We start from the raw sequence: 14,891 nt of genomic DNA on the forward strand, positions 1-14,891 counted from the left end.
GGCCTACACAGTCTGTCACAACCATAAACAAGACAAATGATACTCCATCAGAAAAGCTGACTCTAAGTAGCTAATTTTTCATGTGATTGTTTTCAGACAGATGATGTTCTTCTGTTCCTTTGCATTATCTTATTGTTTTGCCAGTAAACACAACAAATTGGGAAGACACTTTGCTTTCCCATGTGCTATTACATCTAGGATAGACTTTTCTACAGCTGCAGCACTGAAAAAATAAAAAGAAGACAAACTGAACTGGCAAAACTGGTTGCTGATTCCAATGCAGTGAGCTAAGATTACCTCAGTAATGGCTGAAGGACTTCATGAGATGATTGATCCTCCCGTTTATGAATAAAAATAGAGAGTTTACCATCCACTGCCTCGCTTTCTTCTCCAGGGTCTTTATCACCTTTTATGGAATTTTTAGGGCTGGCTTTTGCCAAGGTAGTATCTGGCTCAGAGGCAGTTGGAGAAAGAACTGTCTGGCATCCTTGAAGTGGAAAGGAAAAAAAGAAAAACAAAGAAAAACACAACCATGAGCTCATCAGCAAACTTTTCTACCCTTGAAACTGAGGAATGCTAACACTCCTCAGATGGGTCTAAAACATCCCTGAGATACATTTCAGTCTGAACAGGTAAATTAGGAGGCAGATGGAAAGTCACAGGAATATCCTCCTTTCAGCACTGACATATCATACACCTTCCAATACCTGAGCTTTCTGTCCACACAAGAGCTCCCTGCACAAACAGGTTACCCAGAGAAGTTGTGGTTGCCCCACCCGTGGAAGTGTCCAAGGCCAGGCTGGAAAGGGCTTGGAGCCACCTGGTCTACTGGAAGGTGTCCCTGCCCATGGTGAGGGGTAGAACAAGATCTTGAAGGTCCCTTCCACTCTCTGATTCCATAAAAAATGACTCCCTGGCAATTTCTCACAAGAGCACGACCCCAGACAGTACCTGGCACTACGTAATCCGCCAGCTTTGCCAGCAGCAGGGAGGCAATCTTGGAGGCTGGATCACTGGGATCATCCTGCTCGCTGTTCAGAGAGGGCACCGAGTAACTCCAGGGAGGCAACTCCACATTTCCACAGTCCTCCACACTCATGAGGGGCAGAGCAGCACGACACAGCTGCAGGATTATAAGGACCAGCTTTGGAGAAGGACGTTGGTCTAAGAGAAGTGACAGGAGCTTGGACACGCAGGCTGGCTGGCTCAGGATGGCTTTACCTATGTGACTCCTGAAAGGGCAAGAACAGGAGTCTGCTGTTGGAAAACAAAGAACTGATGATGCTCTTGAAATTCAAAACAAATTGATTATTTAAAAAGATATTAAAAACAATTTCAGCGTCCGACAAAACATCTGCAACAATCGTTACGTAACTTGACAGCACTGATTAAACACTGTCAGTTTGCAATCAAGATTTAGAATGGTTTGAAAAAATCCCCAAAGAATATTCATACATAGAAAAAAAAAAAAGTCTAAAAAAAAAAAGCCTGGTACCTTGACAGATCATTAAGAAGGCTGAGGACATCCTGAAGGGCATCATTCCCTGCTGCCTGGTTGCCACAGCACTCGGTGGCTCGTGCCAGGTGGTTGGTGAGGAGGCTGGAGACCTGACGAGCCAGCCCTGAGTGAACAGCATCCGTGGAACCACCTTCGAAAGGAACACAAGAACACACAGCTGTCACCAAAAATGAAGGTGCACACCTACAAAAATATAAACCCTGACACAGCATCTACAGCCCATTAGCCAACAGCCAGGTGGTGTCTGGAAGTTTCTGTACGTCAGGGGTGAACCCTGTCACAAGGGAAATGCCAAAGTGACGACTCAGGGTCTCTGGTTATGTCCAGACAGAACAAAGAAAGACCTGCAATTATCTGCAAAATTAACACTCTCATATGGAGGGGGGGGAAAAGTTACGGTTTAAAAAACAACAAGAGGAAAATTGACTTATTTTTTTGTAATCACTTATGTGTTCTAAAGAACCTCCACTGTACTAAGCCATGGTGAGTGCCCCGTTTTAAATACATTTACACCACTCCTCAGGCACTCAACAGAAAGATACCTGGAATGTTCCTACCTTCCTCTTTCTCCCACTCCACACAGCGGTTGGCCAGCACCTGGAAGGCAGCCCAGGCCATGGTGGCCACCTTCTGTTTCTTGGTCTGCTTTTCGTTGGAGCTGGACTCTGTCTGGCTGCTCAGACTGCACAGCCTGTCCATCAGCTGCACCAGGCCACTCCTCACCAAACACTTCTCCTCGCTCCTGGAGAAAAGAAATTCAGATTTTAATGAACTTCTTAATCACTAACAGACACAATGACAATCCAGAACTTGCTGTTAACTCTGTAATTAATCAGCTCACTTTGCAGGAAGATGGTTCTGTCTCCCTTGTCCTTCCCACGTGAAACTCCATATTCTGAGTTAATTTAACAGGATGTTCCCCATGATGAAAAAAGGGGATGTATTTACACTATATAATGTTTCTCCCTGAGGCAAAGGCTAATAAGGACAGGTGTGGATGCCTTCTTCCCTTCCTGAATCCATACCTTGTGTAAGGAATAGTGCACAGGAGGCCGATGCTGTTGGCACAGGCGATGGGGTAACGGGCACACAGGGACACCACGGACGTCATCGTCTCCCCAAAGGCTTCCTGCACTTGTTCCACCATCCCGCCACATGTGAGCTCCTCGATCCTGTTGGGAGAGAGATATTTGGAATGGGAGGCTTTCTAGGTTAAAGAAGGGGAACAAACTTCCAAATGTAGCTTTAAAAAATAATAATCAGCACATGCTGAGAATCAGTCAAGGGAGACTTAGATTGTAAGTCACTTAATGTTTTCATATGAAATAAAGGTAAATAAGAGAATAGGGTAGTTATAGCTCAGACATGATTGAAGTCTGACTACAAATAAAATACTTGAAAACATTTATCAAATTTAGATGGCAGTATCAGCTAAATCTATCACTAAGACCTAGTTAACATTAATTTACAATTAAATCAGTAGAGTAAAATACCCCATATATATATCTATATGTGGACGTGTGATGCCAGTATAAAAGTTCATCTACAGACAAATAAAAGCATTTCTTAGAGGTTTCTGCATTTTGACCCCAACAAGGCCCAAGGCCTTTGTTGCAACCTTAGCTCTGCCAACGTGTGCCCTCACAGCTACTCACTCCTCACGGTTTTTACTTTGTAAGCAGTTCATGATCTTCTACAGAGCCCCAACCACCCGTTTTTGGAGAAGGGAACCCACCGTGGTCCTCCCTGCAGCACCATGGTCACGGGGCCCACCAGGTGGGTCACCCCCCCGACCCGGACGGCCGCCGTCAGCAGCTCCCTCATGTGCACCAGCGCCTGCTTCCTGGTGTTCCCACGACGCCAGCGGGTCTGGGCAGCCAGCAGGAAACTGCTGCTCGACACCTGCAAGGGTTGGGTGGAGTTTTTTGTGAGTGAGACACAAAGCAGACACCTCCTGTTTCGGTGCAAGATTGAATCTGAGAATGAAACGCTGCCATTACCGCTTGGTCGGGGTTGGTTCCAATGAAAGCAAAGAGCTGCCCCAGTAAGACACTGTAGGTGGGTTTGTCCCTGCTGTCCTCGATGGCCAGGGACTGCAGCAGAGTGAAGGAGCTGCTCCTGTGGCTGGTGACGTGCCGGCGCCTGTGGGGATACGGGATCACTGGGACACCGGATCATTGGGATACAGGATCGTTACACCCGATCCAAGGAACAGCAAATCTGCTGTGCTTGCAGGATTGATGAATTCATCAACACAGGCACTTTCCTACAGAGCAGCTGAGAGGAATAAACCCTGGGTACCTCTGACTCGCTCGAGCAAACTCGATGTCTTCATTGCCAATCATCTCCAGGTCGGACGGGGCCGACATGCTGCGCAGGAACACGGGCTGGCGCACGGCAGGCGAGATCACTTTGGTCTCAGAGGCCGATTTACAGGCTGCAAGGCATCAAATACACAACAACATCACTCCTGGGCTGGGAAATTATTCATAAATTGGTTTCAAAATCACTGAGGACATTCCAGTGAAAGCAAAAACCCAGGCTAAGCAAGAACGTGCAACTAAAAATCTGAGGATTTTCCTGTTTCCAGGTATTGGTTCAAATCATTTTAAAGTATTTTCCCCCAATAAATCAGGAGATGAAAGTTTAAATTCCACATATTACTCAGACCTTAATTTACTACCATTTCTGTAATCAAAAAACTTCATCTATTGTAAGATTGAACTTAATTTGAAAAAGAAAAGAGGTTTAATTTTAAGTGAGAAAGAGGAAAAAAAATTCTATTTTAGAAAATGTTGGTTATGGAATATTTACCTGGAGTCTCTGCAGGGGTCCCAGAGATGCTCCTTGTGATACCAGACTGTGCTGCAATAGTGACATGCAGTAACAGCTCTGCTCTGTTCATCAAGCTCTTCACCAAGGTTTTTGTTTTTGCAAGGGGATGAGAGGTCTTCTGTATCAGGGAATTCACCTCTTGGAAGAACTTCTCCCTAAGATTACGAAGGGAAGTATAAAAGAAACAAACTCAGTTATGTTTTAAAGCTTTCTGAAAGGAAGTGCTACCTGTGAGAAAGGTTAGTTTACAGAAGACAGAAGGTATCAATTTATTTTATGCCAACAAAGTAGAAAAAAATAAAGAAATAAAGAAGTGATTTGTTAGGAGGTACAATTAGCTGTATGTATTAATATCAATATATTTAGCACAAATGTTTTGAACAATTTAACCAGATACGAGTTTGGAAACTCCCTGAAATTCCACAAATACAATCGCCCCTCTTTTAAGCACCTTCCCTAAACGCTTCGCTCCCCAGTCACCTACTGACCTTAATGCCAGCACCACGTTCTCCAGATCACTGCCATCAAAAGAAACTTCCTTCATGGAACACAGAAGCTCCAGTTCTTTCATCTTGCTCTAAACCAAGTGAAGGGAGAGCATGAGCACGTTTTGGGAGGGCAGTGTGGGGCAGGAGCACGGGCAGCAGCCCCAGCACTCACCTCGTTGAAGTGATAATCATAAAAGAACGGGACGTTGTTCTCCAGCTTCCCATGCATGGCATCATCCACCTCGTTCTGCCACTTCTGCTCCAGCTCAGCCACGCTCTAATCATGAGACAAAAATAACACTCACTGCATTTGCTCATCTTGAGGAGTAGAAGAGATGTTAAAATAAAATATCTGAGTATGTTTTATATATTTCTGTGTTTCTAAAATACACTTTTATTCTCAAAAAGCACCTTCTGGTTCTTTAAGATCTTTTGGGTTTACCTGCAGTTGCCTCTCCATAGCATTTAGTTTCTTAAAGGTCTCTCCCATGATTTTACAAAGCAAGTCATATTCTTCAGCATGTTCTTCCTGATACTGGAAATTTATGAGGGATTGGAGAGCATCAACCAAGTTCAAGTGTTTAATCACACATGAAACTACCATCTCCTCCATCACTTCTGGCTGGATCACTTCCCTAGGGATAGAGGGAAAGCCAAACTGACTAATCAGGGGTAAGAGAGAAACTCTGACAACTCATATTTACAAATCACAAGAGGCTGCATTCACAACCAAGGTTAAAAAGCAGAGGGGAACAAGGACCACCCACTTTATACTGGGTCGAAATTGAGGCCGAGCACGTCCAGAAATTTCCCTGAGCTTTATCATGATTCCTGGAGGCAGCCTGATCCTTGGCAGGTCAAAGTAGTGTCCAACAGGAGGCACAAGGACATCAGAGGGATACGTGAATTCTCTGTCTTCATCTATAGTAAGAGGCAACGGAGAGGGACTGGGAGTAAGGGCTGGAGATATGACACCATTGGCTTCCACCTGCCACTGGCACCTGGAAAAACAAATAGGGATAAAAATATGGTTTTTACCCCCCAACTAATTCAGCAACACATTACAAAGACAATGGATTTATTTTTCTTCGTTACCTTTGTAACAGTTTAGATCTTAAGAGCTCTTGACAGGTTTCTTCATCTTTGGTAATTTCTGGTCCGTTGTACAAGATCCTCAGCATGGAACAGGCCAGCACAGAAAGGCCCAGGGCCAGATCCACCAGGAAAGGCAAACCCCCTGACACGTCCTCAGAGGATTCCTGAAGCAGGAACAGGGATGAGTTTCACTAATCCATCAACCATGAAGTCCATCCCAACATATTTCAAAGGTAGGAGATTTGATATATAATCTTAGGGACATAGTTCTGTATCAATCACATCTCTTACATGGAGTACACTGAAAAAAGGTTTCACAGTTAACAGCAGTTTATAAGAACTTAAGAAATATAGGATTTAAGCATTTTTTTCTTGAACCAAGAAGGAAAAGGTAAAGTTATTTTTGGTTCATTTGCTGTCACCTCACGGGCCCAGTCCTAACTTCCTGGTAGTGGGATTCAAGAATCATTTTGTTTGATCCCAGCATCCCTCCCCTCTCTTCTTTATGGGCTAGAATCATTATTTTCTCCTTAAATCTCTGATTTTCAGGTTGTTACAAAGAAATCCTGATCTACAAGCAGCAAGGGATACAAAAGTGACTCCCTCCAGGTCCAGTGCCAACGACAGGAGGTATGTAAGACATATTTGATAATAACTATCTCCATAAATCCCTAAGCATGAGACAGTCCATCCACAGGGACCTCCAGCTAAGGAGGTCAGACATCTAAGCCTTGGCTCCTGCCAGCAGGTGAACTCACTGCCCAAATCACCTCAGTGAGTTCTGATTTAAGGATCAAACTCCCAGATTGGAAGTGCATTTCCCTGTGATCTGGGCTGTGTGAGAGGCAGAGGCAGTGCAGGCTGGGCCTCTCCCTGGGGTGTTGCAGTACCTGTGCTCGCACCGTGCAGGCAAAGCCCCACATGGCCTTGTCGGGGGTGTTGTGCTCCCGCCCGCTCCGCATCTCGAACGAGAAGGTCACTGTGTCCCCTTCCACCTTCACCCCGTGGTGGCAGGAGGGGAGGAAAAAAAAAAAAAAGAAGACACATTTAAGGGTTGAGACAAACAAACAGGCTGGTTTTATAGAGCTTTAATGAGAGCTATCTGAGTATTATTATCTCCAATTATATATTTGTATTTAAGGTTCTCCCCTTTTTTAAGGGTATCTTTCAGTGGGCTGTTTAATCTTACTTTTCCTGCTAGCTACCTACAATAAAACAAAAAGAACTGCCACAGCTGTAAAATCAAAAGTAGAATTTATCAGTGTGTTACTTAGCCTTGATTTTCACTGTTTGCCTGCAAGAAACCAGGCAATAATTAACAATGCTCTTCCTGGAGGAAGACAGACAGGTTCTTCAATTAGGAGAACGAGAACATATTCATCAAAGAGTTTGCTAAAAGAGCAATATCAAAATCAATGTGTGAGAAATAAATGAAATTCCATTCACTGTGAACAACGGAGTGCTCGTCTGAAATTGCTTTCCAGTTTATTACCACTTGATTTTCTTGCTAAAATGATTTTTTGTTATGTACATAAACCCAGTTTTAATGGGGGACAACGCAGCAGCACAAACATGCAAAAGAATGATCATACTGCATAGAGTGTGAGGGGACACACTGCCAAATTACTGAAATGCTGAGCTTTCAAGAAGTTTAAAGGATTCTTCTGTCTCAGTTTTACTGTCAAAAGCATCCAATGAAATTTTTAAATGCAACAGAAAGGGTTGGAAAGCTGTTAAAATTTCCTACTTGTCGTATTTGGGGTTAATGTTAAAAAAAACAGACTAATGCCCACGGACCTTAAGAAAACCTGCACAGCCTCAGACCGTGCAGGGACTTCTCCTAAGAGGAGATACTCAGGAGAAGAGCAGTGCCATCGGACACTCCAGGACTGCAACATTCCACCAGGAATTCCAGTAAGGCATAAAACAAGAGAAGCATCACACGGAACACACAGCCGAGTTGAACGTTATTCCCCAAGGAATAACTCACTTAGCAGGGAGAAATGTACACTTAAAAAGCTTGGACTTCATTGCTATGAGGGTAAAACGGGTTGGACATGGTTTCCAAAAGGGAATTTTTCAAGGGGGAATATTGTTGGATGAGAATACTGTACCTTTACTAAGTCCTTGGGCCAACCAGTTCCTAAGACACTACGGCTGCCATATCCCAGTGTATTGCCTCCATACTCAGCAACCTTCCTACTGTTTGTGTTAGGACCAGCATAGATCACCAACTTCAAAACATAAAATACACTGTTAGACTGTAAGAGAAAAACAAGAAAATCTAATAATAATAATAATACTTAGCACTTACACCGCGCTTTCCATTCTCAAAGCGCTTCCTCAACATGACCAAACCCTCACGGCTCGGTGAGGGGAGGAGGGTAAGTATTATTATCCCCATTTTACAGATGGGGAAACTGAGGCAGAGAGGAAATCCTGAATTGCAGTGCTCATGCTGAGCTGACCAGAACACACTGCTTCTCTACCACTGAGGGATTGATCCTGCTCCCACCCAAGTTCACGTTCCCTCGGTGACTTCAGTGGGAACACGATGAAGCCCAGAGTTTTCTGGGGGAGTTTCACCACTAATGGGTGACATTAATATTAAAGATGCCCATAAATAACTAATGGAGCATCACAGGACTTGCTCAATGTCAGCAAGGAATTAGTTGGCAGCACAAGTAGCTCTCTGGGAAGACAAACTGAAGTGCTATGAGTTGTGTTCTTGAAATTGGAAATACTTGTTGATATTAATCCGTGTAAACGAGTTATTTGCCATCAAGGAAAGAAGTGACCTCTCCACTTCTGCCCAGTTTAAAGCAACTGGGCTGATCAGAGGAGGCAGGTCCATTAGAATTTGAGGAATAAGGAAAACTGAACAAGAGCCAAGGGGAGAAAAGTCAAACTCTGACAGTCTGAGCCACCCTGACATTATCTTGTAAAAAACCTGAGGACTTGATACAAATTTCTGAGGGGAAAAACCAAACCAAAACACCCCCTAATCCCCCCACCATATTTCTGCTATTCCAGATCTACCCCTTACTTCTTTTGAGGAAACTTCCCCATTGCACAGGTTCTGACCTGGCCCTTCCTTACCTTGTCATAATCATACTGGGAAGAGCATCTGTTGTCAAATCTCAGGTACAAACAGCGGGCTCCTGGAATGTGGACAGTTTCCTTAAATTTATAGTTATCCCTGACGGGATGAACTGTCTCCACAGTCTTCCCAGCAGCCCAGGGAGCAGGGATCTTCAACCCAGTGAGGAATCCTGGCTCTTCTTTCTCTTCCAGCATTCTGAAATTACAGGGAGAAATCAGTCCTAAAATTTACCAGACAGATTCCTATCAGTCATTAAAATATCAAGCACTTAAAATCACCTCTCAGCATCGACACACAGGGACCCAAGGTACTGACTCCTGGTTTTAGGCATAACTAAATTAATAAGTATTAAACATTTGCATGAAGTTCTTTAACGCTACAAATTCTCCAACACAGCTATTTTGAAATCAGCAATTTTTATTTAACTTAGCTGTTTGTTTCTGTTTCTAAGCGGGAGCTCGATAACTTTGAGCTGAGACACAGGATTGAAATGCAGGAGTTCAAACTTTATATTTCTCTCTGTAAATTACACAATTTAATATCTTTGCAATGGTTTTAATTCTGTATCTCCTGTTGCCGGAGCAATTTACATTTTCTCTTGATGGTCTTCCTTAGCCTGATTTATTGTAAGAGGAACATTTGGAATTAATTCCTAATGCTTGAGGTGAGGGAAAAAAACCAAAACAAACCATACTCTGTGTAAACAACCTGAAGATATTCATAGCTTAATTCTACATGCAAAAAAATTTCTAACTAATTGCCTTTTGTAAAAGCTTATATAAATCTAAAACAGCCTTGGAAATCACTAAAACACGTCTTTAAAAATTAACTAAAATAAAAATTGCTGCTTTAAGATTTATTCCCCAGCAATGGTCAAATGAACATCACAGCTCAGAGAGTTTGTCCCACGAAAAGACCCAAATGTCAGGAAAATCACCTCTCATCAGGTAAGAGCTTCCCTTTCTGCTCTGAAGCACAACTGGGGGAACTGTTCAGCTCGGAGAAAACTGGAGACTGGGTTTTGAGCAGCAGTGCAGTCTGTGGCCCAAAATACACAGTGTTAGGGACATGCAAACAGCAAAGCACTTGAACAGCTCATTACTGAAATAATTAACAATCCCACTCTATGTTGTTATTGACAGTAAATCATTACTGTTGTAGCAAGTCAAATTTAACATTCAGCTTTATCAGCTTTGGCAGCTGTTGAGGAATTCTTAAACTCTGATCTGTGGATCAGTTACTGCAGAAAGCTGACCAAAATCTGCAGCGTTTCAGAACCTGTTCAGAACCATTTTTAACCCAGTTTTTGCTCTTTGCAGCCAAAAGCTGCCACAGAGCCCATACCTGACTGGTGTAAAGAACCAGCTGCACCAGCTGAGGCATCAGGGCATCAGCCATGGTGAGGGTCTGCAAATTGGGGTGCATCAGAGATGTCAGCAGGACAGGGAGCAGGTGACCAAGCATCGTAGCCTTTGTAATCTGCTCCAGCCCTTTTAACCTGTAAGAAGAGTCCAGGTTTACACAGGAACAACTATCTCCACAGATTATCACTTCTCTTTTTAGTCAGCTGTTGAATCTTGCAGCAGGCAGTTCAAAATTCAGCATTTGAATTGTATTTAAAAAAAAAAATCAAAAAACTTCATCTTGAAAACATTTATTTCTCCAAAATATCAGTGCCCTTGTCTTTGCTAACAATTCTCACTAAACAGTCCGAGAGCAGAAGAGAGTAAATCAACAGTTTAATAATTACTTAGGAAATGCTAAGCTCCCCTGGGTACAGGATGAAAGTGCCCATCAAACACAAATGCACTTGTTCAGCTGGATATCAGCTCCCAGCACACCCAGCTCAGAGTACATGAAAAGAATGTGGAGCTACCAAAATATTCTGAGCATGAAACCATCTGAAAATATCTCCAAGGAATTGTGTATTGTCAATAAACACAACTAATCTTGTGGGCACAGAAAAGCAGGAACTGAAACCTGAACCACAGCTGGGAGAGGGAGGTGTTTGTTTAAGGAGAGAAAAGTTCACAGTTTTTGTTTTTATACCATTCCCAATGTATATTTTTAGGAGGAGGGAAGACAGGGAAGGGTAAGGTGTTGCTATCTAATGAAACTTGGGATATCAACAACATCCAGGGCTTGTCATGGATAAAATATCCAGTCCAGCCACTAGAGAGGTAATAATCAGGAATTTCAAAATAAACAGGGATATTCTCAGCTAATTCCAATTTATTTCCAGGTATCCTACTCATGGCTGACTAAAACCTTACCAATCTGAGGTTCCTGTGGACACATCAACCTACAGATTATCAGGACTGACACGGAGAGCCTGATTGTAAATTCTTTGTAAGTGCTAAACCAATGCTATGGGAACAAACAGATCCTACGCATTCAAAGCTTGAGTTATAAAGAATAATTAATGCTAATTGTGCTTGTAAAATAAGCCACAAATTGGGAAAACTCCTCCTTGTCTTACCTCTGCTCCCTGTCAGAAATGTCACTGTTTATTAGTGCTGTAGTGACTTGTTGCAGCATTTCTAAGACCTCATCACATCCTGTCAGAATTTGGGTAGCAAGAGACAAAATGCTGGTCTTTAGTTCCTGGGGACAAAAAAGAGTTAACAGGATATTTAAATTCTTGGAAAATCCCCTCCCCCCCAAAAAAAAATGGACAAGAGAAACAAAATGATGGGTTTCCAAATGAAAATGAAAAGAAGGATACTGTGACCTGGCAGGCCTGCAGCAGGAGAGCCATCCAACACTTAAATTGGATTAATCTCAAGCCCCAAAGTGCTGGGAGAAACTGGGTGCACGTTTTTAGGGGATGCACATCCAGTTTCTAGAGGGAAGGATGGAATTCCCCCAGCCCAGCACAGCAGGGAGCTGTTAAGCCAGCCAAGGGACAGCACTGGTGACAATGTCCTGGGGATGAGCAGCACTGCAGAGAGAGAAACTGGACAGTGAAAAGGGGGGTGAAGGGTGAGACAAGAAAAATACCACAGTGTGTTTAGCATTTACTCCTGAGCCTGAACAAGTGACTCCCCACAAGCACACCTGAGAGCAGCAGGCAAAGCAGCCCAGAAACAGCAGAAATTCAGAAATCAGTCCCATCAGAGGGGAGTTCTGACAAGAACTACCATGAGCAGACAACCTGAAGCCAGGACAAACCCGACTTCTGGGAGTTTGCTGAAGGTTTTTCCAGCAGTGACAGGAAACGACAGCATTTTAATAGGTCTTGTTAAACCTTGTCCTCTTAACAGCTTCCTTCCCACAAACTTCATTACTTTCATTTCAAACAGATAAAGGTGGTTCTACATGAGCTTTGTGAGTTAAAAGTGCAAAAAAGCAGAAGTCAGGTATGGTAGATAAGAAAATCCTTTTCTAATAGAGTCTGAAAAATGATTTTGCAAGGACCACCTGAGTGATTTGGAGAAGAGTAAGTGTGGGGGGTAATGTGACCAGACAGGATTCCTGGCACATGGATTTTCTTACCAGCACATATTTATTAAAATACATTTTAAACCTCATTATAGGTATATTTAGGCAGGAAGTGTCTGCTCTCCCTGACAATATAGAACCCAAGCTGGAATATTCAACACAGAACAATGGCAAACTTTACTAAAGACAAGTTTTTTCCTGTTCTCCAGCTATTTAACCACACCAAGAAGAAAAAAAAAAAACACAAAACAACAAAACAGCAGCAGAATGCACTGCAGAAACAAGGTGTGACAGGCACAGTGAGGGTAGAGAGCCATACCAGAAAAAAACTTGGTGTTTACCTGTACCTTCAATGTCTCTCCCTGCAAGGAGCTGTCACTGTCATCATTTTCATCAGGTTTAATCAAAATAGTGTTACTGAGGAGGTGGTTCTGTACAGCCATCAGGTACCTCAAGCAGGAGGATGCAGCCTTTAAATAAACAACACACTCTGCATTATCTGAACCTTTAACCACCCTGGAGTCAGGCAAGCCTTGTACTGGGAAATTGGAAAGGGTAAAAAAAGGTTGAGGAACAAGACAAGCAAAAGCAAAAAATGATTTCCCTCGAGTAGAATTTTTTTTTTCCTGATTTAAAGCTGAATACACATTTTAAAGGAGAAACCGGTTGCAAAACACTGATTTTTTTGAAATAACTCACAAAAATGTGAAGAGGCAGCATAACTTTATTCAAGTATGGAATATTAGAGTAATATCCAAGTACTCTTAAGAATTATTTAATTCTGAAAATAATGCCACCACAGAGCTAAACTGAATTCCTGAAGGTGCTACTTCTTCCCCACCCTCCTGCAGCACAGGCCATGATTTCCTGTCCCCTCCCCATGTCTGTATGGAAGCTCCCTCTGATCCTGCTGAAAATCTCCACATCTTTTTACCATCAAATCTCAGCTTTCACTCTTTTTTTTTGTCTGTAAATGATAATTCTTTCTGCTGTATGAATCATTAGACACAACTGCATTTTTTTTGGTTTTTTAAGCTGCTGTGATGCTTTGAAGATTGAGATACATCAAACTTCCCTTAAACTGAAACAGCTCCCAGAGCAACTGGAAAATATATCCACATATAGACCTGTTTTTTTAGCATTACTGTGGGATTTACTTTGCTGGGAGAAACTGTTCCTTCCTTCCCTGCACAGCATAAACAAAAGACATTCTTTTCCTGGATTTGTTAAGGCAAGCTATAATAAAGTTTCACCTCCACACACTCAGTGAAGATGAAGGATTTGAGGAAGAAAAGAAGCCTAAGGTAAATGTGGTTTTATCCAAACACATTTTACTTACAGGCACAGTTGAAAGAAGCCTTTGAAAATCATCTTTAGATACAGTTTGGCACTTGGTGATTAAGACACAAGATTCTCGGACAACAATCTTGAGAATGTAGTGCAACAGCTCATCATTCAGCCTTCAAAAGAAGCAAGAAAGGTGTAAAATGTTAATAATCTAATTACTGTGGATTTTGGACAGCTCTGCAAGCGCTACCACAAATTACATGAAAACAAAACAAGGATCTGTTCAACTTCAGAGTCAGACACGAAGGAAACCGAGCCTGAAGTGTGTAACAATGATCAGTGCAACAGATTTCCAGGGATTTCCTGCACTGAGATACAAATCTATGACTCCTTGTGGCTCCTAGAAAAGACTCCTCCCAGCCTGAACAGCACCTGAGAGTGGCAGTTTTACTGCTGAACAGTCACCTGATGTCATATGCAGAGTAATGTCATAAAACTGTGTTCATGAACTTATCCACCTTTCCCAGGAACACTGGAAGGAGCAGGGAATCCCAAACCAAGTGTACAGAAGCCTCCAAAATTTGTCCTAAAACATCAGGCCTCTCTCTCCCTTGTCCTGATGAATTTGTACCCACTGCAAAGCCAGCATTTCAGGGCCATTTGCAGTGAGACAACAAGCAATTCCAGCAGAGGTTCATGCAAGTTTACCTGAAGCAAATAACAAACACACATGACAAAGGGGAGGACTTTACCTATAATGATCATCATCTTCACTCCCAAATCTGTTGTTCTGAAGCTGCTCAGCTAAATTAGTCAGGATGACATCACGCAGCTGAGACAGCCCACTGTTCCTCTCTCCTGCAAAGGAAGGGAAAAACCCTTTACAGAGCAGCCTTTCACAGGCACAAGGCTCTGTTTGAAATTCCAAACACTCTGCCACACCAACAGGTTCCTGGGAGATAACAAATCACTGAGCATCAGCTGCTTCCAGCTCCAAACTCCCATCTCATGGTGGGTTATTACTCCATCACTAAGGACTAAAATTACCTCTGGTTACTCTGTACTTGCAAACTTTCCCTTTCTCCACCTGACCCACCCCTGGCAATGCAGCCATTGAGAAGGC

At 42.8% G+C, this 14,891-nt stretch overlaps 1 protein-coding gene across 5 annotated transcripts in view; it reads right to left on the reverse strand.

The window, feature by feature from the left end:
* The window catches only part of HECTD4 (HECT domain E3 ubiquitin protein ligase 4), a 67,992-nt gene that overhangs the window by 30,054 nt on the left and 23,047 nt on the right, over nt 1-14,891 (reverse strand). For 2 of the 5 annotated variants that reach the window (XM_027894428.1, XM_027894426.1), the window contains exons 15-37: nt 14,521-14,626; nt 13,821-13,941; nt 12,823-12,951; nt 11,520-11,644; nt 10,385-10,538; nt 9,978-10,078; nt 9,037-9,235; nt 8,052-8,198; nt 6,828-6,932; nt 5,938-6,101; nt 5,610-5,843; nt 5,285-5,477; nt 5,015-5,119; nt 4,843-4,931; nt 4,334-4,509; nt 3,821-3,956; nt 3,520-3,661; nt 3,255-3,421; nt 2,545-2,691; nt 2,077-2,261; nt 1,496-1,649; nt 952-1,232; nt 298-487 (exon numbers count right to left, since the gene is read on the reverse strand). In XM_027894428.1, coding sequence (XP_027750229.1) covers nt 298-487; nt 952-1,232; nt 1,496-1,649; nt 2,077-2,261; nt 2,545-2,691; nt 3,255-3,421; nt 3,520-3,661; nt 3,821-3,956; nt 4,334-4,509; nt 4,843-4,931; nt 5,015-5,119; nt 5,285-5,477; nt 5,610-5,843; nt 5,938-6,101; nt 6,828-6,932; nt 8,052-8,198; nt 9,037-9,235; nt 9,978-10,078; nt 10,385-10,538; nt 11,520-11,644; nt 12,823-12,951; nt 13,821-13,941; nt 14,521-14,626 — 3,550 coding nt within the window. The remainder of the gene's footprint in view (nt 1-297; nt 488-951; nt 1,233-1,495; nt 1,650-2,076; nt 2,262-2,544; nt 2,692-3,254; nt 3,422-3,519; nt 3,662-3,820; nt 3,957-4,333; nt 4,510-4,842; nt 4,932-5,014; nt 5,120-5,284; nt 5,478-5,609; nt 5,844-5,937; nt 6,102-6,827; nt 6,933-8,051; nt 8,199-9,036; nt 9,236-9,977; nt 10,079-10,384; nt 10,539-11,519; nt 11,645-12,822; nt 12,952-13,820; nt 13,942-14,520; nt 14,627-14,891) is intronic. The other 3 variants (XM_027894430.1, XM_027894427.1, XM_027894429.1) reach the window with 3 other exon arrangements.

The sequence above is a fragment of the Empidonax traillii genome, unplaced genomic scaffold (assembly GCF_003031625.1).
Source record: "Empidonax traillii isolate 1590-97213 ecotype Southwest subspecies unplaced genomic scaffold, ASM303162v1 scaffold426:size1138770, whole genome shotgun sequence".
Lineage (NCBI taxonomy): Eukaryota > Metazoa > Chordata > Aves > Passeriformes > Tyrannidae > Empidonax > Empidonax traillii.